We start from the raw sequence: 25,167 nt of genomic DNA, 5'->3' as shown, positions 1-25,167 counted from the left end.
ATTATCATTATAAAGTATTTTTATTTCCATTACATACCCTCATTTTCACACATTTGTCCAATTCAGCTTCAGACGTAACGCAAAGTCTCATTTGTGCCACTGGACATTTTCGTACCCCGAGAATCATATTCATCGACAGGTCAGAGAGATAGCCTTTATATGTCTGGGATGATTCTTTTATGTCAAAGAGGTTTTCTGTCTCGTCCTAGAGAAATTTAAATCTTGCATGAGGACCAGATACATAAGAGGGAATAATATGTTTACCAAGAAATGAAATTATATCACAATGTTAATACTGACACTATGACTGCAAATTTTTTTAAAACTAAGTTATCTATTTCACATTTTTATTTGATTTGCAGATGAATAGAGATACAGACCACTCTTTCAAAGAAACATAAAAACTACAATTCTCCAACTGAAAAACATCTACATAGTTAAGTTTTCTACTGTACTGTTGAATAAACAATTGTTGAATTGTAACGTCAATTGATTAATTTATTCACTGTGTTCTACAGATCCTCTCTAGAAAAAGAATATTAAGGGCTGTAGAGTGAATTAAGGTACACATTACAAAAAGAGAAGCAAACCACAGAAACTGAATCTGCACCCTGCATTAACAATAAACTATCACTATTCTACTTAACTCTATTTGTGATTACTCCAGGTAAACTTAACCCAGTACATTCGAAGAAAACGGCGCTTCAGAAAAAGTCGCTGCTTCCATAGTTACACTAAAAATCAGCTGTTTATCTCCTACAGCCAGCTTAATCTATACTTTTACATATATATTTACAAAGAAAATATCTACGCACACACGTATCAACTGAGGTCTATTTACAACACAATACTACTTGTCACGCAAGTTCACAGTGATCACTGCGATTAGGGGAAATTAGATAATTTGTTGAAAAAACAACTAATGAGGTATGTTATTAACATTCTTTTGCATTAGTCATGAGAGCCTTACATTAGAAGGAAGCTTTCAGACCCCTTTGCAACAACAGAGCACATATTTCCACATTGAACCTTAGAAAAGGAGGCAAAGCCTATATGATAGTCATTTTTGTGTCCTGCACTGTGAGTGTATGAATCTCTCTTCAACTGAAATGACTTTAATTATCAGCAACAAAAAGCATTAAGGGGTGAATTTACTGACAGATGAGAGTGTGAATTCCTAGACCTTAGAGAAACCCCCACAAGATGTGAGGTTATCCACACAATATTCTAGCCGCTGTCTTCTGATGCATAAATACTACGGTGGTTTCAAAAGTTCTCAGAACTGAATAGAAAAAAGTACTTACATTACTGAAACTTTTTTTTTTATTTTTCAATGTAGTCTCCTTTTAGATTAATGCACTTGGTCCAACAGCGTTCCAGTGCCTTGATCTCGAAAATGAATTTCCTCCAGGCCTACAAAATAGTTATCAACTCCGGTTATCAATTGTTTGTTTGAAGTGACTCTTCATCCACCTAGAAAATTTTCAGTTGTGGGAAGAGATGGAAGTCTAACGGAGCCATATCAGGTGAATAAGGCGGGTGTGGCAACAATTCATACCTTAGTTGCTGTAATCTTCTCATTGCAATGGCACGTGTGCGGGCGCGCATTGTCTTGATGGAGATGACTTTCTTTCTTGCTAAACCTGGCCTTTTCTCGCGTATCTTTTGTTGTATTTTGTTCAGGAGGTTAGCACAGTATTCTCTAGTAATTGTTTGCCCAGTGGGGAGAGAATCTACAAACAGAATCCCCTTCACATGCGAGTACACTGACGCCATTATCTTTCCCATTGAAGGAATTGTCTTAGATTTCTTTGGTGGTGGAGAATCAGCATGTTTCCACCGCTTTGACTGTTGTTTTGGCTCTGCAGTATAGTAGTGCACCCATGTTTCATCTGTGATCACAAACCGGCACAAAAAATCTTGTTCGTTTCTCCTAAAATGGGTCAAAAATTGTTCCGATATGTCCATTTTCATGCGTTTCTGATCCAGTGCCAAGAGTCGGGGCACCCATCTTGCAGATAATTTTTTCATTTCTAATTCTTCAGTTAAAATGTGATATAACCATTCAGATGACACTGGAAGAGTGAGCAATTTCATGCACTCTCAATCAGTGATCCTCCATGACCATTTTGTACACTTTTGCAAGGATTTTTGGAGTAGTGACACATCTTGGCCAACCATCGCATGGATCATCAGCTAAGCTGCTCCGACCAAATTTAAATTCATTTGTCCACTTGCCAATGGTTGAATATGAAGGCCAGAGTCCCCCAGTGTATTCTGGAAATTGGCATGAATGTCCTTTGCTTTATGAAGTACTTAATCAGTGCTCAAATCTCGATTTTTTTCACCTTCGAAAATCACTACGCGGGAACAACAACAGAGCCACATCACTGCCACAGCTCTCTTCCAAGAGCACTGACATGGCGCATGTTTACAGGCAACAGTCCAATGAATATCACGTGAACAACTCATTACGCTAGCACTGACCTCTCTTGGTGATCCCGAGAACTTTTCAAACCACCCTCGTACTTTATTTACTGTCAGTGGACTGTCACAGAAGACAGTTCTGCTAGACAACAATGAGTAAAAACAAGCAAAAATAAATCAGCAATCTAACTTTTAGCTCCAGTACAATGAGAGATGATTGTAACAGTAAAACATGCTGAATTTACCTCCTTGATTAGTTTACCTAGATGTTGACCCCATTTCAACTTTTTCTGTTTGGACCTCAAGCAATTTTATTCCCTATGCTGTATTTAGTGAGAGACCATTATTATCTGCTTCTAGTACTAAGATGCCTTTCCCGACTGTTTGAAACTGCATTATATGAGTTGTCTTGGGATTAATACTTAAACTGTTTGCTGTGAATGAGTTGTAGACCTGTTCAGTTAATATTTGAGCTTCGTCCAGTAACGTTGAGTTTGGACTCTTGATTAGCATACTTATGCCATTAGCAAACATTGCCGTTTTAGTATCACCTTCAAAATCACTAGAAGAATGTTAATGTAAATTACTGACCAGAGAGCACATGTTACTGCTCCTTGTGGGACCCCACTTATGTTGTTACTCCATTCTGAGTTCAGTTCCAATTCTGTGACACACCCTGTCCACGCAACTATCTGCTTTCTGTGTGACATTCTGCTCATTGAGTAAAGCATTTCTCTCCGACAATTTAGAAAGGCCTATATCTGAAGAGCCAGACTGAAACTGAATATCCTTCATTGGGAGTTGATAAAAAGCACAAGCTGCATTTAACAATGTTGCAGTAGAAAGATAATGTTTCTCAGTTCATTATGAATTTTTGTTAACATGTATCTAGCATTTCACTGCAGTGACATAGATGAATCTCAAGTCTCAGCCAGTGTTGGTGGCATGAGAAACATTAATGTGTCTCTAATATGCTGGTCTCCTTTATTAATAAAAAATTAGTAATCCAGTCTTGAACTTGAATAGGGAAGGTGCTATACTATGGTAGCCTTAACTATAAATTGCAGTAGTTTAAAAGAAAAATGCCTTTTGCATGCTGTACATTAACGTTTTTTTATTTCACTTGTGTACCCAGACACATTTTGCCTTATTTACAAGGCACCTTCAGTAAATGTCAGATCAACATCGAATTCATTATTAGTTGCAATGCTATGTTTTGAAAACAGAGTGACCACAAGAAAAACTACAAGTTTTCAACCAGTTTTCCACATGAACTACAGCAATTTATTTTCAGGTGTAGAAAAAAATGGCCACCACAAGAATGTACAGAAATTTGTTAAGCTATAACTATTTGACAAATGGATTGATGTCTTTTTTATTTACTCTATTAGTTTAAACTTTTTACCTCCATCTAGCCCCACCCACCCTGCTTTTCTGCTCTTTCTGATCTTTCCTCATCTTTTTATCAGCCTTCCTCCTAGTTCTTAATTGCACTATTCACTCCACTTCTCATTTAACACAACATTTATCGGTCACTCTGTCCTCCTATCAGCTATCAGCATAGTGCTTACAATGTAGTATCTTTGACTTCCTGCACTCTCTAATGTTTACTCTCATCATCTTTGTCTCCTTTTCTACTACAACAGGTGGTTCCCTTTCAATACTTGCAAACTAAACATTGCTCCTCCCAGGCAAAAGAACTAACAGTGCAAAATGCTAGGAACTGTTTTTCTCACTTTTAAATGATTATCAGCAGTACTAAAGGTTCACAGACACCGTACCAGGTAACAGGTTAAAATGGTAAAACTTTTTATTGTATTCTACTTCCATTAATTTAACTTGGCCTCAGGCGTTGGCGTGAGCTCTTACATAAACTACTCTGCAGTACTTGGGGCTGGGTCTCGCGCTATTATGCTGAACTAGGGATGCCACCACAGTATTGCTGAGTGAGAGATGCCAACTTTCTGCCTCAAACCTGCCAATGCTAAGACCGGGTGCCATCACATGAGGTACGCGAGAGGGTCGGCGAGGTAGTGGCTGCAACAGCGGGTTGCTCTCTTGCCTGCCAGCTTCCTTACCCTCTGGACATGTCCACCAGTCCTTCCTATTGAGGGCGAAATGCTCTTTCTGTACCACATGAGGTTCACTCCGCGGCCATAGCCAGTTTTTATGAGCATTGTATCCCTTAGTGGTAGTTCTTGGGAATAAAACCTATCTTTTCCATGAATCCTGGCGTTTATCATTTTACGTGTAGGAAAAACACCCCGGATGCCCACCTGTTACTATCCTGACATGCACAGCCATACTATTTTTCCTGATTTGGAATGTCCATTTTCTTATGACATGCTCTCTGGAATTACATACATTACTTCTCCCCAGCTGAACAGTGCAAGTCCTTATGATAATGTTCAATGACGGATTTAATTTTCGTAACAGCAAATTGTTTTTGGAAGGGATATGCACACTCAAATTTATTAAATTTGTAAGCCTTACATTGTCACTGTTTACAACCATGGTTGTCTATGTACGAGGACACTTATAAAACACTGATTAACTGTAGCTATGAACTGTCTTCACACTCCATCATCGAAGTCTACATCTGGACTCCTTCAGTAACCAAAAAATGTATGATGTAGATTATGTAGAGAACCAATATGCTTTACTCATTGTTCTAATTATGGGTGTCACACAGAAAGAACAGCGTAAACCTAAATTTCTCTAATCTTATTGTCACTGCTTTGATATCCTGTAACTCCAGTGATATGGTGACAGACTCTGAAGTGGTGGTGATATTATGTATGTGGCAAATTGTTCTGCTTTTGGCTGTTGTGACTCCTGCGATCACAGGGAACATGCAAATGACAAGGGGTTGGCCACTGGACTGCTACAGGAAAGAAATATTCAGTCCGCCAGGTGGACTGGCTGTTTATATCTTATCTCTCAAGCATTAATTACACAGCTTCACAAATACCACTGTTACCTAATTTTTATGGACACTGACTTTGGTTTGGAACTCAGGCTGCCACTGTCTACTGTATTTTCAACCAAAAACTTAGTGTCAGTCTCGGTATCCAGCTGTTATAAGGTATGCGGCAGTAAACTGTTACAGTTCTCAGGTTATGGCACAAAAATAGGAATGAGGAATTGAAACCCTTGAGTGTTACTAGAGCATTACAGACACAAAGTTTATTTAATTGTGGCCACAGTAGCAAATGCTACAAAAGCAACAATAGCATATTCAGAGACAGTTCGAGATACAACAGAAACAGCAGACCTGCCTGCTGAAAAGTATACCAAGGTAAAAGAAAATCCTGCCAATAGTAGTAACACCACTGGCATGTATGTCATCAGTCAACAGCTATATTTCTTTTATTATCATTATCATTATTATTTCTTTCCTTTCTCAGACGTTATAACTGGTCAAAATGGAAAGTGATGCGGACCTTGATCAAGCGTGACTTCCTTTTAACTGTACGGTATATGTTATATTGCGTTTAGAAACTTTCGGGTAATTGAACATGTATCAATAATTACGGATTTCTGTAGTTGTATATATAAGTTTGGATGTAGCTGTATTGCATTGATGTACTGGTGGATATTGTGTGGTATGACTCCTGTAGTTGATAGTACAATTGGTATAATGTCAACTTTATCCTGATGCCACATGTCCTTGACTTCCTCAGCCAGTTGGATGTATTTTTCAATTTTTTCTCCTGTTTTCTTTTGTATATTTGTTGTATTGGGTATGGATATTTCGATTAGTTGTGTTAATTTCTTCTTTTTATTGGTGAGTATGTCAGGTTTGTTATGTGGTGTTGTTTTATCTGTTATAATGGTTCTGTTCCAGTATAATTTGTATTCATCATTCTCCAGTACATTTTGTGGTGCATACTTGTATGTGGGAACGTGTTGTTTCATAAGTTTATGTCGTAAGGCAAGCTGTTGATGTATTATTTTTGCTACATTGTCATGTCTTCTGGGGTATTCTGTATTTGCTAGTATTGTACATCCGCTTGTGATGTGATCTACTGTTTCTATTTGTTGTTTGCAAAGTCTGCATTTATCTGTTGTGGTATTGGGATCTTTAATAATATGCTTGCTGTAATATCTGGTGTTTATTGTTTGATACTGTATTGCAATCATGAATCCTGCCGTCTCACTGTATATATTGCCTTTTCTTAGCCATGTGTTGGATGCGTCTTGATCAATGTGTGGCTGTGTTAGATGATACGGGTGCTTGCCATGTAGTGTTTTCTTTTTCCAATTTACTTTCTTCATATCTGTTGATGTTATGTAATCTAAAGGGTTGTAGAAGTGGTTATGAAATTGCAGTGGTGTAGCCGATGTATTTATATGAGTGATTGCTTTGTGTATTTTGCTAGTTTCTGCTCGTTCTAGAAAGAATTTTCTTAAATTGTCTACCTGTCCATAATGTAGGTTTTTTATATCGATAAATCCCCTTCCTCCTTCCTTTCTGCTTAATGTGAATCTTTCTGTTGCTGAATGTGTGTGATGTATCCTATATTTGTGGCATTGTGATTGTGTAAGTGTATTGAGTGCTTCTAGGTCTGTGTTACTCCATATCACTACTCCAAATGAGTAGGTCAATATTGGTATAGCATAAGTATTTATAGCTTTTGTCTTGTTTCTTGCTGTCAATTCTGTTTTCAGTATTTTTGTTAGTCTTTGTCTATATTTTTCTTTTAGTTCTTCTTTAATATTTGTATTATCTATTCCTATTTTTTGTCTGTATCCTAGATATATATAGGCATCTGTTTTTTTCCATCGCTTCTATGCTGTCGCTGTGGTTATCCAATACGTAATCTTCTTGTTTAGTGTGTTTTCCCTTGACTATGCTATTTTTCTTACATTTGTCTGTTCCAAAAGCCATACCGTATTTACTCGAATCTAAGCCGCACTTGAATCTAAGCCGCACTCGAATCTAAGCCGCACCTGAAAAATGACTCGAATAAAGGGGGGAAAAAAAATTCCCGAATCTAAGCCGCACCTGAAATTTGAGACTCGAAATTCAAGGGGAGAGAAAAGTTTTAGGCCGCATCTCCAAATCGAAACAAAGTTGGTCCATTGTAATATGAGACACAATGTAGGTCGAATGAATGACCATACAGCTACAGTAGTTTGGTTCGAGTCGTAAGCTTAGCAGTTAAGCTTTACCAGGTAGCCATTGCTATGCGTCAGGTGCTCCATCCGTATTTATATGGGTACCCTTCCTTTTTCAAGTGCTACGTCTAGTTTGAATTGATTGCTTATTTTTCTCTGATCCGATAACTGCCGTTATCCTTGTTATAAGTGCTTACACCACTATTAAGCTGAAAATGCATTACTGTACTGTTCGTCGCATTCTGATAGTGCGTGTTTACGGTCTGTCGCCGCTCGCGGCATGGCTTGCTTTTGTGCGCGCTAACACCGCTTACAATAAATAAAAAAAAGAGAGGAATTGTCTCATTAGCGAAACAATGGCAAGAGACTGGTATTTGTTGTTACTTACACTGCTGCTTTCTTTGATAATGATCAACAAGAACCAAATAATAAACTGCGTATGATAGCTCATGTTCTGAACGAGAGTTAGGCGAAAATGTTTCTCCGTTTGAAAATCTTTGCGGCCGCTTCTTTAGTACATCAAATTCAGCACAGAAAACAGAGTCATCTTAGATTTAAAAACCTAGTCAGTTGCCGTGCTTCTTTTCTGACTGCATCACTATCAGGCATAAGAATAATACGAATATAAACATGACACGATACGTATATTCTTCCGCGTTTGCTGTTGCCTCACTCTAGTTTCGTAGTTTATTAGACAGACAGGATTTAAATGAGATAGCAGCAAACACGAAAGAATACATGGCAAAATGTTTATATTCGTATTATTCTTATGGTTAAGAGAATACTGCATGTGATTCACATTTCATCAGGTTCCTATTAGCAACCATCTCTTCTCAGGGGTAGGAAAAAATTCAGAACGTAGAGTTGGCCATATTGACAAACATCCAAAACAGTCTTGCCAGAAGGATTTTCGTAGTACATTGAAATTCTGCTACATTCGAAGATGAACAATACGGAATTTGTATTTACTTCGTTGGATAATGTATGAAAATGCAGTGGTCGAAACTCGGGGCGGAGATAAAAGATCGTCTTCCACTTTTTAAAATTTATTTACTGACGCAGAGGTTTTGGCGCCAGTATTTATCTTTGTGCCTACAAAGCATGCCTGTGTCGCGCTACATATATTCGACGCAGAAGTTAGTTGTGGCGGCACCTACCAACATTTTTCAGAACTTCCGCTTGCTTTGCACTCGATTCTAAGTCGCAGGTGGTTTTTTGGATTACAAAAAATGGAATAAAAGTGCGGCTTAGATTCGAGTAAATACGGTATTTGTATCATTGCTGAATACTTCTGTTATCTTTAGTAATTGGTTGAATTGTTGATTTGTTGCTGCCAGAAGTTTTAGATCATCCATGTATAGCAAATATGTGATTTTGTGTGGGTATGTTCCAGTAATATTGTATCCATAATTTGTATTATTTAGCATGTTGGATAGTGGGTTCAGAGCAAAGCAGAACCAGAAAGGACTTAATGAGTCTCCTTGGTATATTCCACACTTAATCTGTATTGGCTGTGATGTGATATTATTTGAATTTGTTTGGATATTAAGTGTGGTTTTCCAATTTTTCATTACTATGTTTAGGAACTGGATCAATTTAGGATCTACTTTGTATATTTCCAATATTTGTAGTAACCATGAGTGGGGTACACTGTCAAAAGCTTTTTGGTAATCAATGTATGCGTAGTGTAGTGACCTTTGTTTAGTTTTAGCTTGATATGTCACCTCTGCATCTATTATCAGTTGCTCTTTACATCCTCGTGCTCCTTTGCAACAGCCTTTTTATTCTTCATTTATAATTTTGTTCTGTGTTGTATGTGTCATTAATTTCTGTGTAATGACTGAAGTTAATATTTTGTATACTGTTGGTAGGCATGTTGTGGGGCGATATTTAGCTGGGTTTGCTGTGTCTGCTTGATCTTTAGGTTTCAGATAAGTTATTCCATGTGTAAGTGTATCAGGGAATGTGTATGGGTCTGCAATGTAATTATTAAATAATTTATCTAAAAACAAAGATGATGTGACTTACCAAATGAAAGTGCTGGCAGGTCGACAGACATACAAACAAACACAAACATACACACAAAATTCAAGCTTTCGCAACAAACTGTTGCCTCATCAGGAAAGAGGGAAGGAGTTGCCGCCACTCATACCTGTCATTCAATAACATCTTTGCCTCTGCACTTCTGCCTCGACTGACATCTCTGCCCAAACCCTCTGTCTTTAAATATGTCTGCTTGTGTCTGTATATGTGTGTGTGTGTGTGTGTGTGTGTGTGTGTGTGTGTGTGTGCGCGCGCGAGTGTATACCCGTCCTTTTTTTCCCCCTAAGGTAAGTCTTTCCGCTCCCAGGATTGGAATGACTCCTTACCCTCCCCCTTAAAACCCACATCCTTTCGTCTTTCCCTCTCCTTCCCTCTTTCCTGATGAGGCAACAGTTTGTTGCGAAAGCTTGAATTTTGTGTGTATGTTTGTGTTTGTTTGTGTGTCTGTTGACCTGCCAGCACTTTCATTTGGTAAGTCACATCATCTTTGTTTTTAGATATATTTTTCCTACGTGGAATGTTTCCCTCTATTATAATCATATTGTTAAATAATTTAGTTAGATGAGAATGTGTTGAGGTGAACTTCTTACCCAGAAATTTGCTATTTTATATTTCCCAGGGACTTTACAATTGTGATTGGAATTAATTGCTTGGGTGACTTCATGTTGCAAAATTATCACTTCAGGCATTTGTGGTATCATCTTGTATGTGTCTGTTTCTGCTTGTATCCACCGTGCATGCCTGTTATGTTGTACTGGGTTTGACCATATGTTGCTCCAGAAGTGTTCCGTGTCTGTTATGTTTGGTGGATTGTCTATTTTAATGTGTGTGTTATCTATTGCCTGGTAAAATTTCTTTTGGTTTGTGTTGAATGTTTGGTCTTGTTTCCTTCTATTTTCACTTTTTTTGTATCTTCTAAGTCATTTGGCCAATGCTTGTAATTTCTGCTTCTTTTTATCTAATTGCTCTATCACTTCTTGTTGTGAGATTTTACCTAACCTTTTTCGTTTTTTTTCTGACATTTCATTTCTTATAAATTGTATTAGCTGTCCAATGTCTTTTCTCAGTTTTTCTATTCTGATCTGTAGCCTGTGTTGCCATGCTGGTTTTCAAGGTTTCTTCTGTGTGTTGGTTGGTTCTGATCTCTGCCTAGTGTGTATATTTAGTGTAGTGAGTGCTCCTATATAAACCAGTAGTTGTAACTCTTCCATAGTTGTGGTTTCATTTATTTTGTTGTGTACAATTGTGTTGATAGTTTTTATTGTTGTTTGGACTTGTGGGTTATTTGGCGGTCTATGTAAGAATGGTCTAATGTCTGTATTTGTGTCTTTGTATTCTATGTCAGCTGAAAATTTTTCTTCTATATCTAACATGTGTGTCACTTTGTGTTGTATTTGTGCTTGTTCTGGTGGCTGTCTTAAGATTTCGTTTTCCTCTGATTGTTTAATTGATGCGTGTTGTTCTTTGTTTGTTTGCTCTGGGATGTTTGAGTCCATTACTATATTTTCTTCTTATTCTGATTGCACATTATTTTGTTCCAGTATTTGTTGTACCTGTTGTTTGATGTTTTCTAATTCTGACTGGGGTATCCTGTTATTTTTGATTATTACACGGATCTGATCAGCTAGTCGTCGTTCTGTTAAAAATTTTAATTCTGGGTATCTGGTAATAAATGTTGTGTATACTTGTGATCTGTATCCAGTTGTGTTGGTTCCTAGGTTTGTTGCTTGGTAATAACAGAAAATGAGGTGTCGATTAACTTCATGTGACCATCTCATCCTCTGTCTGTATTTTCCTTCTAGGGTGGTTGCAGGAAGCATATCCTGCAAAACACCTCTATTTGGATTTAAATCATATTCCAGTTGGCTAGCAGTGTCGTTACCATTGTGGGCGGGCATAGGGTTCAAGCGTCGTCCCCGACCATGACGGCGCTTGTCCGAGGCTTTATCTTTTATCATCATTATCATTATTATTATTATTATTATTTACATTTTTCATTTTTTTAAGAAAAATTTGTAATACGTATCTTCAATACTTTCAGCTGCTTTGCAAGGCTAGTAATATTTCTGATGTTCACATTCAATCTGCTACGTATTGCCTTTTAGAAGTCAAATTTACAAGAAGGTTCACAAATTACAACCACTTGCAGAAATTTGTACTTTGTTGTTCAACATCTTCTGTAGTCTGCTGTCTAATCATTTCAAGACACAAGGGCATGTAGTGGCTGCTAGATTATGTTTCAAATGAGAATTAAGTATAGCTTTTTCCAGCCGAGGTTTCTGTAGCTTGGCCACACCAGAGGTGGGTTGGGCAAAATTTTACCAGTGTGCTACAATTAGGTGCTCTATAGCCTTTGATTTACAAAGGCAGCAATTATAGTTATATTGAATATGTTAATTTTATGTACATAAGGAATTTAAAAAAAAATAAAAATAAAAAAGAAATGGTAGCAGGGGGAATTGAACGTGAGCCAACGAACTGCCAGTCGGTATACTTGACCACTGCATCACCAGGCAAATACATAAACTGCTGCTCGAAAATCTCTCATAATCTACATATAAATCTTTAGATGATGATGATGATTGATTTGTAGGGTGCTCAACTGCGTGGTCATCAGCATCCATACAAAGTCCCAATTTTTATACAGTCCATTTTTTTGTCACAATCCAATCTAGTCACGGACACAAATGATGGTGGTGATGAAATGATGAGGACAACACAAACACCCAGTCCCTGGGCAGAGAAAAGTCCCAACCTGGCTGGGAATCTAACCCGGGACCCCATGATCCAGAGGCACCAACTCGAGCCACCAGACCACGAGCTCTGGACATAAATCTTTAGAGAACAATATATATAAGAAAAATGATAGATTGCTACTAACCTTGAAGAGGACACATTAAGTTGCAGACAGGCATAACGAACAGACTACCAAAATGACACACGTCATGGGATACCTCCGAATATTGCTTCAGACCTCCTTGTGCCTGATGTAGTGCAGCAACTGACGTGACATGGATTCAACAAATCTTAGGAAGCCCCTGCAGAAATACTGAGCCATGCTGTCTCTACAGCCAGACATAATTGTCTAAGTGTTGTCAGTATAGGATTTTGTGCACTAACTGACCTACCAATTATGTCTCATAAATGTTCATTGGAATTCATGTTGTGGAATCTGGTTGCCAAATTATTTGCTCGAATTGTACAGAACGTTCTTCATACCAATAGCAAACAATTGTGGTCTGGTGATATGACACACTGTCATTCATAAAAGTTCCATATTTGTTTGAGAACATGAAATCCATGATTGGCTGCAAATGGTCTCCAAGTAGCCAAATGCAAACATTTCCAGTCAGGTTCCCCCTGCCTTCTTCTGAAAAGTAAATACACACATGCACACATTCTTTCACACAAGCAAGCAAATCTCAAGCACACATGACTGCTACCTCTGGCAGCTTGGTCTGGAGCATAACTGGACCAGTCCTTTCCACATAAACATAGCCTACACCAGCACCAGCTCGCATAGTGTCTCGTTGAAAACTTGGGTCCCTGGCTTTGTAGCGTCTGCGCTACACCTGAACCTACCATCAATTCTTACCAACTGAACTGGAACTGATCTGACCAGGCCACAGTTTTCCAGACCTCTAGGGTCCAAGTTATATGGTCATGAGCCCAGGACAGGAACTGCAGACGATGCCATGTTGTTAGCAAAGGCACTCGTGTCAGTCATCTGCTGCCATAGCCCATTAACATCAAATTTCGCCACACTGTTCAAATGGATATATTCACCATATGTCCCACATTGATTTCTTCAATTATTTCATGCAATGTTGCTTGTCGGTTACCACTGACAACACTATGCAAATGCTGCTGCTCTCAGTCATTAAGTGAAGGCCGTTGGCCACTGCATTGTGCGTGATGAGAGGTAATGCCTGAAATATGGTGTTCTCGGCACCCTCTCAACACTGTTGATCTTGGAATACTGAATTCCCTAATGACTTCCGAAATGAAATGTCCCAACTACCATTCCACATTTGAAGTCTTAATTCCCATCGTGCAACCATATTCATGTTGAAATCTTTTCACTTTAATCACCTGAATACAAAGGACTGCTCCGCAAATGCAATGCCCTTTTATACCTCGTGTATGCGATACTACTGTCACCTGTACATGTGTATATCACTATCCCATGGTTTTTGTCATCTCAAGTGTACTACACATTCACCTTTCTGCCAAAGCCTTCTTCTGAAAAGGAAATACACACATGCACACATCCTTTTACACAAGCAAGCAAATCTGGAGGACAGATGACTGCCACCTCTGGCAGCTTGGACTGGAGCGCAAATGTCACACTGGACAAAAGCTGCAATCTGGAGGGGTGGGGGATGGGGTGGGGGTGGGGATGGGAAGGTTGGGTTGGGGGAAGGGAAGAAGAGCAATGCCTGGCAGAGTGTGCAGGGACTAGATGAAGGATGACAAGACTCCCACTATGTGCAGTGTTGGGAGGCTGTGGAGCAGGGAGGTGGGGAGGGAGGGTGAGGGGGGGGGACTGAAAAGGAGAGCAGCAGGAATGGGGGAAAACAGGGAGGTGTGTTGACAGAGGGCGGTGCACAATAATGGTGAGGAGATGTGAATAAGGAGGGGTTGGGGTGAGAGAACAGAGGGGGCAGAAATGATGGGTGGAAAGCGTAGGGACAGTGGGTTACTGTACGGTGAGGCCGGGAAAATTCCATGAGCTATTGTAAGAATAACTCTCATCTGCACAGTTCAAGAAAGCTTACGGTGGAGGGGAGAATCCAGGTGGCCTGGGTTGTGTAAAGCAGCCACTCAAATCAAGCATGTTGTGTTCAGCTGCACAGGGTGGTCTACTTTGCCCTTGGTCACAGTTTGGTGGTGGCTGTTGATCCTGGTGGACAACTGGTGGGTAGTCATACCAAAATAAAATGTTGTGCAATCATTAAGCAGAGCTGTTATGTGACATGCCCGCTTCCTGCTTTCACATGTAGCCCAGCCTCTGATGGGGTACGGTAAACCTGTGACAGAGTGGAATAGGAAGTGCTCGATAGGCGGACTGGGCAGGTCTTGCAGCTGGGTCTTCCGCAGGATTATGATCCCTGCAGCAAGGTGTTCTGATTGGTGGTTGCATATAGATAGACTAGGATGTTGTGTATGTCAGGTGGGCGATGTAACATCACTTTAGGAGGGGTGGGAAGTATCTTGGATAGAATGTCCCTCATTTCAGGGCAGGATGATAGGTAATCAAAGCCTTGACAAAGGATGTGGTTCCCAGTCTCAGTTGGTATTGGGTAATGAAGCGGGCACTTCTACATCCCTATTCATGTCCCCTCACCCTCTTCGTGTACCGCCCTCTGCCATTACACCCATCCGTCTGTCCCTTCCCCTGCTCCTCTCCCTTTCCACTCCCTGCTCAACCGCACACCCTCCCTCCCTCAATCTTCCTGCCCAACAGCCTCCATTCAGTCAATGGGACAGTTGCATTTCAGTCTGAGCAGCCAGAGATGGCAGTTATGTGTGCATGAGGTGTGCTTGTTTGTGTGAATAAATGTGTGTGTGTTTCCTTTTCCAAAGAAGGCTTTAGCCAAAAGCTTAATGTGTAACAGTCTTCTTCTTGTGTGTGTCTACAACTCAATGTGTCATCTTCACAGTGAGTAGGAATCTATAATCTTCCTTATATCGTTGATATTCCAGCCTGGAGTTTCCACTGATTTAATTCTTTAGGCAGCATTTTACCTTTTCCACTCAGACAAAATATTCAACGAACTTGAATGGACCATCTATCTGCTTATACTCATAAAATTTGAGCCAAATCGATGAGCCTTGTCCCGCGAAATCCTGTTGTGAGATTTATATTTGAAGTAGATCTACTTAATGCTTTACGTCTCACTTTCTCCTTAAAAGATCTACTGGAAACGGGTCTCTTTAGGACATCATCTAAAGAAAACACTTTTGTAACAAAATACCTGATATAATTGCCTTTTTTTTACCACCATCAATCACCTTTTGACTTACAAGGATAGTAATCCTAACTAAATAGAGGATATTACTTTTATGCATATAAACTGAACTGTTTGAATATATTTAAATTTTATAATTAATCATTTAATATTGTGTTAAAAACAAAGATTCTGTAAATTACCAAACGAAAGCATTGGTATGTTGATAGAAACAATAACAAACACAAACACACACAAAAATTTCAAGCTTTCATCAGGAAAGAGGGAAGGAGAGGGAAAGACGAAAGTATGTGGGTTTTAAGGGAGAGGGTAAGGAGTCATTCCAATCCCGGGAGCGGAAATACTTACCTTGGGGGGGGAAAAAGGGACAGGTACACACAGGCGCGCGCACGCGCACTCTCACACACACACACACACACACACACACACACACACACACACATATCCATCCGCACATATACAGACACAAGCAGACATATGTAAAGGCAAAGAGTTTGGGCAGAGATGTCAGTCGAGGCGGAAGTACAGAGGCAAAGAAGTTGTTGAACGACAGGTGAGGTATGAGCGGCGGCAACTTGAAATTAGCCGAGGTTGAGGCCTGGTGGGTAACGGGACTAGGGAAACATTCCACGTGGGAAAAATATGTCGTCATCAAAGACACCAACCACTTTCTCGAACGCCTGGAAACCTTACCCAATCTGTTACCCCCGGAAACCATCCTTGTAACCATAGATGCCACTTCCTTATACACAAATATTCTGCACGTCCAGGGCCTCGCTGCGATGGAGCACTTCCTTTCACGCCGATCACCTGCCACCCTACCTAAAACCTCTTTCCTCATTACCTTAGCCAGCTTCATCCTGACTCACAACTTCTTCACTTTTGAAGGCCAGACATACCAACAATTGAAGGGAACAGCCATGGGTACCAGGATGGCCCCCTCGTATGCCAACCTATTTATGGGTCACTTAGAGGAAGCCTTCTTGGTTACCCAGGCCTGCCAACACAAAGTTTGGTACAGATTTATTGATGACATCTTCATGATCTGGACTCACAGTGAAGAAGAACTCCAGAATTTCCTCTCCAACCTCAACTCCTTTGGTTCCATCAGATTCAACTGATCCTACTCCAAATCCCACGCCACTTTCCTTGACGTTGACCTCCATCTATCCAATGGCCAGCTTCACACATCCGTCCACATCAAATCCACCAACAAGCAACAGTAACTCCATTATGACAGCTGCCACCCATTCCACATCAAACGGTCCCTTCCCTACAGCCTAGGTCTTCGTGGCAAACGAATCTGCTCCAGTCGTGAATCCCTGAACCATTACACCAACAACCTGGAAACAGCCTTCGCATCCCGCAACTACCCTCCCGACCTGGTACAGAAGCAAATAGCAAATAACGAGAGCCACTTCCTCATCCCCTCAAACCCAGAACCTCTCACAGAAGAACCCCAAAAGTGCCCCACTTGTGACAGGATACTTCCCGGGACTGGATCAGACTCTGAATGTGGCTCTCCAGCAGGGATACAACTTCCTCAAATCCTGCCCCGAAATGAGATCCATCCTTCATGATATCCTCCCCACTCCACCAAGAGTGTCTTTCCGCCGTCCACCTAACCTTCGTAACCTCTTGGTTCATCCCTATGAAATCCCCAAACCACCTTCCCTACCCTCTGGCTCCTACCCTTGTAACTGCCCCCGGTGTAAAACCTGTCCCATGCACCCCCCAACCACCACCTACTCCAGTCCTGTAACCCGGAAGTTGTACACGATCGAAGGCAGAGCCACGTGTGAAAGCACCCACGTGATTTACCAACTGACCTGCCTGCACTGTGACGCTTTCTATGTGGGAATGACCAGCAACAAACTGTCCATTCGCATGAATGGACACAGGCAGACAGTGTTTGTTGGTAATGAGGATCACCCTATGGCTAAACATGCCGTGGTGCACGGCCAGCACATCTTGGCACAGTGTTACACTGTCCGGGTTATCTGGATACTTCCCACTAACACCAACCTATCCGAACTCCGGAGATGGGAACTTGCCCTTCAATATATCCTCTCTTCCCGTTATCCACCAGGCCTCAATCTCCGCTAATTTCAAGTTGCCGCCACTCATACCTCGCCTGCCATTCAACAACATCTTTGCCTCTGCACTTCCACCTCGACTGACATCTCTGCCCAAACTCTTTGTCTTTAAATATGTCTGCTTGTGTCTGTATATGTGTGGATGGATAGGTGTGTGTGTGTGTGTGTGTGTGTGTGTGTGTGTGTGTGTGTGTGTGTGTGTGTGTGTGTGCATGCGCGCGAGTGTATACCTGTCCTTTTTCCCCCCTAAGGTAAGTCATTCCACTCCCGGGATTGGAACGACTCCTTACTCTCTCCCTTAAAACCCACATCCTTTCATCTTTCCCTCTCCTTCCCTCTTTCCTGACGAAGCAACCGGGGGTTGCGAAAGCTCAAAATTTTGTGTGTGTGTTTGTGTGTTTTTTATTGTGCCTATCTACCAGCGCTTTCCCGTTGAGGCCTGGCGGATAATGAGAAGAGAGGATATACTGAAGGGCAAGTTCCCATCTCCGGAGTTCTGACAGGTTGGTGTTAGTGGGAAGTACCTGCCAGCACTTTCATTTGGTAAGTCACATCATCTTTGTTTTTTTTATATATATATTTTCCACGTGGGAAAAATATATCTAAAAACAAAGATGAGGTGACTTACCAAACGAAAGTGCTGGCAGGTCGATAGAAACACAAACATACACACAAAATTCAAGCTTTCGCAACCAACGGTTGCTTCATCAGGAAAGAGGGAAGGAGAGGGAAAGACGAAAGGATGTGGGTTTTAAGGGTGAGGGTAAGGAGTCATTCCAATCCCGGGAGCGGAAAGAGTTACCTTAGGGGGAAAAAAGGACAGGTATACACTCGCACGAGCACCCATATCCAACCACACATACACAGACACAAGCAGACATTTGTAAAGGCAAAGAGATTTGGCAGAGATGTCAGTCGAGGCAGAAGTACAGAGGCAAAGATGTCGTTGAAAGACAGGTGAGGTATGAGCGGCGGCAACTTGAAATTAGCGGAGGTTGAGGCCTGGCGGATAATGAGAAGAGAGGATATACTGAAGGGCAAGTTCCCATCTCCGGAGTTCTGACAGGTTGGTGTTAGTGGGAAGTATCCAGATAACCCGGACGGTGTAACACTGTGCCAAGATGTGCTGGCCATGCACCAAGGCTTCTTTAGCCACAGGGTGATCCTCATTACCAACAAATACTGTCTGCCTGTGTCCATTCATGCGAATGGACAGTTTGTTGCTGGTCATTCCCACATAGAAAGCTTCACAGTGTAGGCAGGTCAGTTGGTAAATCACGTGGGTGCTTTCACACGTGGCTCTGGCTTTGATCGTGTACACCTTCCGGGTTACAGGACTGGAGTAGGTGGTGGTGGTGGGAGGGTGCATGGGACAGGTTTTACATCGGGGGCGGTTACAAGGGTAGGAGCCAGAGGGTAGGGAAGGGGGTTTGGGGATTTCATAGGGATGAACCAAGAGGTTACGAAGGTTAGGTGGACGGCGGAAAGACATTCTTGGTGGAGTGGGGAGGATTTCATGAAGGATGGATCTCATTTCAGGGCAGGATTTGAGGAAGTCGTATCCCTGCTGGAGAGCCACATTCAGAGTCTGATCCAGTCCCGGAAAGTATCCTGTTACAAGTGGGGCACTTTTGTGGTTCTTCTGTGGGAGGTTCTGGGTTTGAGGGGATGAGGAAGTGGCTCTGGTTATTTGCTTCTGTACCAGGTCGGGAGGGTAGTTGCGGGATGCGAAAGCTGTTTTCAGGTTTTTGGTGTAATGGTTCAGGGTTTCCGAACTGGAGCAGATTCGTTTGCCACGAAGACCTAGGCTGTAGGGAAGGGACTGTTTTATGTGGAATGGGGGCAGCTGGTTGGTGGGTTTGATGTGGACGGACGTGTGAAGCTGGCCGTTGGACAGATGGTTTTATACATATATATATATATATATATGGAAAACAGTGACATGGTGCTTTTGGCAACTTAGCACTTATAGTGCCGGAAGGGATGATGTCACATCACAGTATGCACAGTTGAAAATAGACATATGTGTTACTTGCATGAGTTGATCATAGTGTGGATGACAATCATTTCAGCATTTGACATTGGTTTATAGTTATCCTGAGGGATCACTATAAAACATGTCTCCATGGTTTTTTTCCCATATCAACATGCATTCAAAGAGAAATGGTGTAATTTTAATGCAATTTATAGCTCCCATTCAGAGAAAATTTAAAGGTGATATCTGGCTTGCATTAAAAGAGAAATGGCATAATTTTAGTGCAACATTTACTGCATGCTGTAGCACATTAACACATGATAACCAACCACCTCTGCCACATACTGCACAGTCTCGAGCACATGTCAAAGCAATTCAAAATCTTCCTGCACCTATCTGAAAATGTTCCATTCATTTGCTAAGCAGCTTGTAACAACCAACTGCATGCAAATAACAACAGTCCATGCGAACTACAGCCAAGTAGAAAGAAGTGTGGTTATTCATGGCATTTGCACCTTGATTCCAGCTTGATGAAAATATTATGGATCACTACGGGGAACAGACTATGAGGTGCCTATAGACATTGAACCACTGTCCTCAGTTATATAAGTCCCACCTCCACCAGAAGAACACATTCATGAGATCCTGACCACACTAACAACTGCCAAGAGCCATTGGCAGGGTTGCTCACTTCTTGTAACCCCTACATCATTTATCCTGGTTCCACACTAGGCAGCTGTTTTACATTGACATATAATCTAACAAGTATCCTTCAGTTTGAGCTCTCTATTAAGTAATTTGTTTGCTTCTTAGTTTTGCAATCCTCCATCTATCTCATCTACCTTGCACATCATTTACTTATTAAAGTGCTTGCCTTGTAGTGTCTTATGTCTTATAACCTTCAAGTTTTTCTCCCAATGGTTGAATATCTGTTAATAACTGTGAGGCAACCAGGAATCAGCTTCCAGACACACTTGCAATACTCAAATATTTTCTGACTGCTTTTATTCAAGGCTTTGTCTCACTGATGATATTATAGACTTACTGTCAATGATTACTTTCTACACATTCACTGCATCAAAAAGTTTAGATATGTTCACTGGCATATATTCTACTTATGACAGTAAAAAATGGTTAACTGACTGACTCCTAAGGATTAATTTCATGACAGATATTTAGTACAGTATTGCATGAACATTTGTCCCTGTTACTTGGCTAATTGTATGTGTTATCAAGCTACTGCCAATAAATTGAAATACATGACTGGTGAATTTATGTGCAACTCTCTCCATCTTTCTCAGAAGCATTCAATAATTTTGATACTTGATGCAATTGTCTTGACAGAAAAAATTGGTTATTACTGTTAGCTCACCTTTCCTCTCTATTATCATTTCAGATTGTTTTATATTCTAAAGTAGTATCACATCACTAATTATAACTGTTATGTTTTACAATTAAAAAAAACATGTCATCATCGTTGGCTTTCACCAATTCTTTCCAATACACACTTCATTCAAAATGAAATACTAACTAGCTACTTATTTCTGTCTTCAGCAAACTTTCTACTTGGAGCACTGTGTAGCAGCTCTATTAATTCTTCCGCAGTTAAAGACAACCAGGTTTACGTTCTCTCTTTTTATCAGCAAGAATGTGTATTTTATTCTGTAAACAGATGAACTACTCGTCTCTGTGGGGGTAACTACACGGACCTAAGAGAGATTTTGTGAAACTAAACAACACTTATATGTACACCATGCATACTCTGCTAATCAAATAACTGGTTTCTGCAAATAGAACAAATCTGATCTATTCACAACACCCTTCAGTTCTCCACTCGCAAGTACAGGTTAAGAAATCAGCATCAAAGTTTGCCACATAATTGACAGAGACTCTAATTTTACCTCTACAAGACTTTGTACAGGACTACAAATGACTCTGGGACCAATGAAACAAATCCCAATATGTATATTCAGCCCATGAGTGAGTCACTACTTCTGTCAAACAATGAAAGGTACTGAGAATGGTTTAAGAGACAATAAAATTAATTAAAGATATGTGTATGTCTGTTCTAAGTTCCTACTTAATCACATGATGCCTTTTCATGTACTGTACTGCAATTTCGGGCACTGGTCATTACAGCCTGCACCACTCAGCATTACTTACATTTCAAATGTTCATATCTCTAATTCACATTTACATTTTATATTAATTACAGAAATTCTGTATTGAACATGACCATTACCTGAAACAGCAGGTTATGTGACACAAAACTATCGTTGCCTGGACTAAAGAACAGCTGAAATGATTCAATTGGAACAGCCTCAGTTGATGTCACATCATTAGTTGTTCCAAAAAATCCATTTTGATTTGTAGTACTGGAAGTTGGTCTTGTCACTGGCTTTTTACCATACAGCTGAACAGCTTTCTGAAATATCAAACTAAGTATTAGAGAATTAACTTCTGTATCATCTAACAGGGGAGAACAGTGTCATTTGTGCTAAATACAATAGATTTTGAAATTAACAACACATGACTAAATATCAGAATTATTCGAAAAGACAAAATACAGCCAATCAAGCTCACTGTGATTAAGGTACATTGTATATGGCACACCAGCTAAGAAACTATATCAGTGTAAAGATAATTTTAAATACTGTATTTAGTCGAGTATAATACGATCCTGAGTATAAAAAATGCCTCTTTTCTTGAGAGCCTCCTTGAAAAGATTGTAATTTTAATGTACTCTACCTAATATTTTATTTTTAACATACTCCACCTAATCAACATTACAAACTGTTTAACTGACAGAAGGTATCTGCTTCTCATACACTGAATGTCTCCTTTTTGATAATACGCGAAGAAATAAAATAAATAAAAAGAAATAAAAGTTTCTTCAAATTACTTTTGTTTTGTTCTTCAATTTATTTTTTACTATCCCATTACCGGTTAGGAACCAGCTAGCGATTCATCATTAGATTGTACATACTTTAATTGTTTGCAGCAGTGTGGGAGTCATGTAGAGTGATTAGTAATCGATGGTTGGATGCCGGTGTACACAGTATTTGGAAAACATATTTAATGTAATACATTTTCCAGTGATGTTAATTGTACTGCACTTTACACACTTAGCCACAGGTAACACATTTCAAATGCTTTAGAAAATGTTATTTATGTTTTGTGAAGCATGTGGAAAGTGTTACCTGTGTCTCAGTGTGTTAAGTGCAGTACAATTAACATCACTGGAAAACATTCAGTATGTTTTCCAGAATACTATGTACAGCAACATCCAATCAATGGATACTAATCACTCTACATGACTCCCACGCTGCTACAAACAATTAATATATGTACCACCTGATGACACATCGCTAGGTGGTTCCAAACTGGTAACGAAATAATAAAAAATAAATTGAAGAACACAACAAAAAGGCGACTGGTTGCAGTAATTTGAAGAAACCTTTACTCATCACAGTTGCCATATTCCTCACCCACAATAGATAAAGTTTTATAAAAATAAATTGTTTATGCCAATTTTTATCTTCACTTTTTTACTTATTATTTAAGCCAGTCATCTGTGGTGTCACTATTTTTAATCATAGTCATAATCAATTATGATAATCAATCATGATCATCAGCACTGGTAACCATATCCTCATTTGTAAGCTGTACATAGACAGTGGGTTGATGGTTTCACCAAAGCAATGAGAGGTGAGGAAACAGCCAATGTATTTCTATGTGTGTGTAGCAATGAAATATATAATCTTGGTTGACACAAATATTATGATGATGTGGTTATACTGGGACTTAAGAGCACAGCTGTTTTTCCTTAATAAAGAGTGGATTTTGTATTTATACTGATGCAAGAATGTGGTCAAAATCCTTCATATCTTGTGTCCAAGCATGTCATTACCCACTGCTCTTTCATTGGCTGCACAAAACCAGCTGCTGACACATCTTTCATTCCTATCATACCTCACAGTGAACAATAACAACTTACTGCACAAAACACATACGTATGTCAGTTGTCCCTATCTAGACTTTTGTGGTCTCTTGCAGAAATTTGTACTACAGATGAGTGTTGGTCCAATTTTCAAGTTGATTCACTTCTGACTACAAACGGATTCAAGGAAACAGATTTAAATATGGATGGTGTTCATAAAAAGCTATAATACATGCTATACATTTCTGTGGTTGGTATCACAATGAAATATGCTGCCTGCTTCCTGCTCTCCTCCTCACATTCGTCTTATGGTTAGAAAAGCTTGTGCCACTGTTTCCACTCCCAGCCACCCAAATTCTTCAAATTAAATCTGGTGTGACCACAGATGCTAAAGCTTCATCTGTAAATGTACAATACCTATATTAATCTATTACACAATGCAAAAATGTTGAGCTGAGCAGCAATAGTTTAATGTGCAAATGTTAGACAACCATGTACTTTTCAAATGACGAATTTGGGAAAAGTTTCAACTTATAATTGGGTAAATATGGTACTTAAAGCTCTCTAATCTGAACAGTTACACAATTTCTGCTAACAGCATTGAAGGTGCACAAATTGCTGTATTTCTGGACTACTCCAGGAAGATTTAAGTATGAAACTTCCTGGCAGATTAAAACTGTGTGCCCGACCGAGACTCGAACTCGGGACCTTTGCCTTTCGCGGGCAAGTGCTCTACCAACTGAGCTACCGAAGCACGACTCACGCCCGGTACTCACAGCTTTACTTCTGCCAGTACCTCGTCTCCTACCTTCCAAACTTTACAAAAGTTCTCCTGCGAAACTTGCAGAACTAGCACTCCTGAAAGAAAGGATATTGCGGAGACATGGCTTAGCCACAGCCTGGGGGATGTTTCCAGAATGAGATTTTCACTCTGCAGCGGAGTGTGCACTGATATGAAACTTCCTGGCAGATTAAAACTGTGTGCCCGACCGAGACTCGAACTCGGGACCTTTGCCTTTCGCGGGCAAGTGCTCTACCACTTGGTAGTGCTCTACCACTTGGTAGAGCACTTGCCCGCGAAAGGCAAAGGTCCCGAGTTCGAGTCTCGGTCGGGCACACAGTTTTAATCTGCCAGGAAGTTTCATATCAGCGCACACTCCGCTGCAGAGTGAAAATCTCATTCTGGGAAGATTTAAGTAGTTATTTGCACAAATTAACTTAATGGACACATTCAAATGGAAATGAACAACCTATTATAAAATCCTGAAGTCTGATGTTCTGAACGGGCTATGTATAAGTTACATACAAAGCACAGGAAGGTGCTAAGTCACATATGTAGCCGACGGATTCACACAGCAGGCTTTTCAAATACGTAACTCAGTGTCATGTGCACAAAACACTTCCTATAATTAGTACTTAAGATGATCCTGAGGAGCAACAATGTAGCTTTGAAAACTGTATTGTCTAAGTTTAAATCTTGTCACTTCAGTTTTGGATAAATGTGGATGTAGAACATGTGAAAGGGGTTAGTGGGGTGTAATGTTGAAACTGGCTTTGGCATAAATATGCGCAGTGGTTGGGGTCGGTGAGGAT

General features: G+C 40.2%; 1 protein-coding gene across 1 annotated transcript in view; it reads right to left on the bottom strand.

The window, feature by feature from the left end:
• LOC126251426 (melanotransferrin) overlaps positions 1 to 25,167 on the bottom strand; it is a 149,031-nt gene that overhangs the window by 38,088 nt on the left and 85,776 nt on the right. Inside the window, exons 8-9 of the mRNA XM_049951842.1 lie at positions 21,877 to 22,059; positions 38 to 205 (exon numbers count right to left, since the gene is read on the bottom strand). Coding sequence (XP_049807799.1) covers positions 38 to 205; positions 21,877 to 22,059 — 351 coding nt within the window. The remainder of the gene's footprint in view (positions 1 to 37; positions 206 to 21,876; positions 22,060 to 25,167) is intronic.

This window comes from Schistocerca nitens, chromosome 4 (assembly GCF_023898315.1).
Source record: "Schistocerca nitens isolate TAMUIC-IGC-003100 chromosome 4, iqSchNite1.1, whole genome shotgun sequence".
NCBI classification, from domain to species: Eukaryota; Metazoa; Arthropoda; class Insecta; order Orthoptera; family Acrididae; genus Schistocerca; species Schistocerca nitens.
This window is presented reverse-complemented; position numbering and strand designations above follow the sequence as displayed.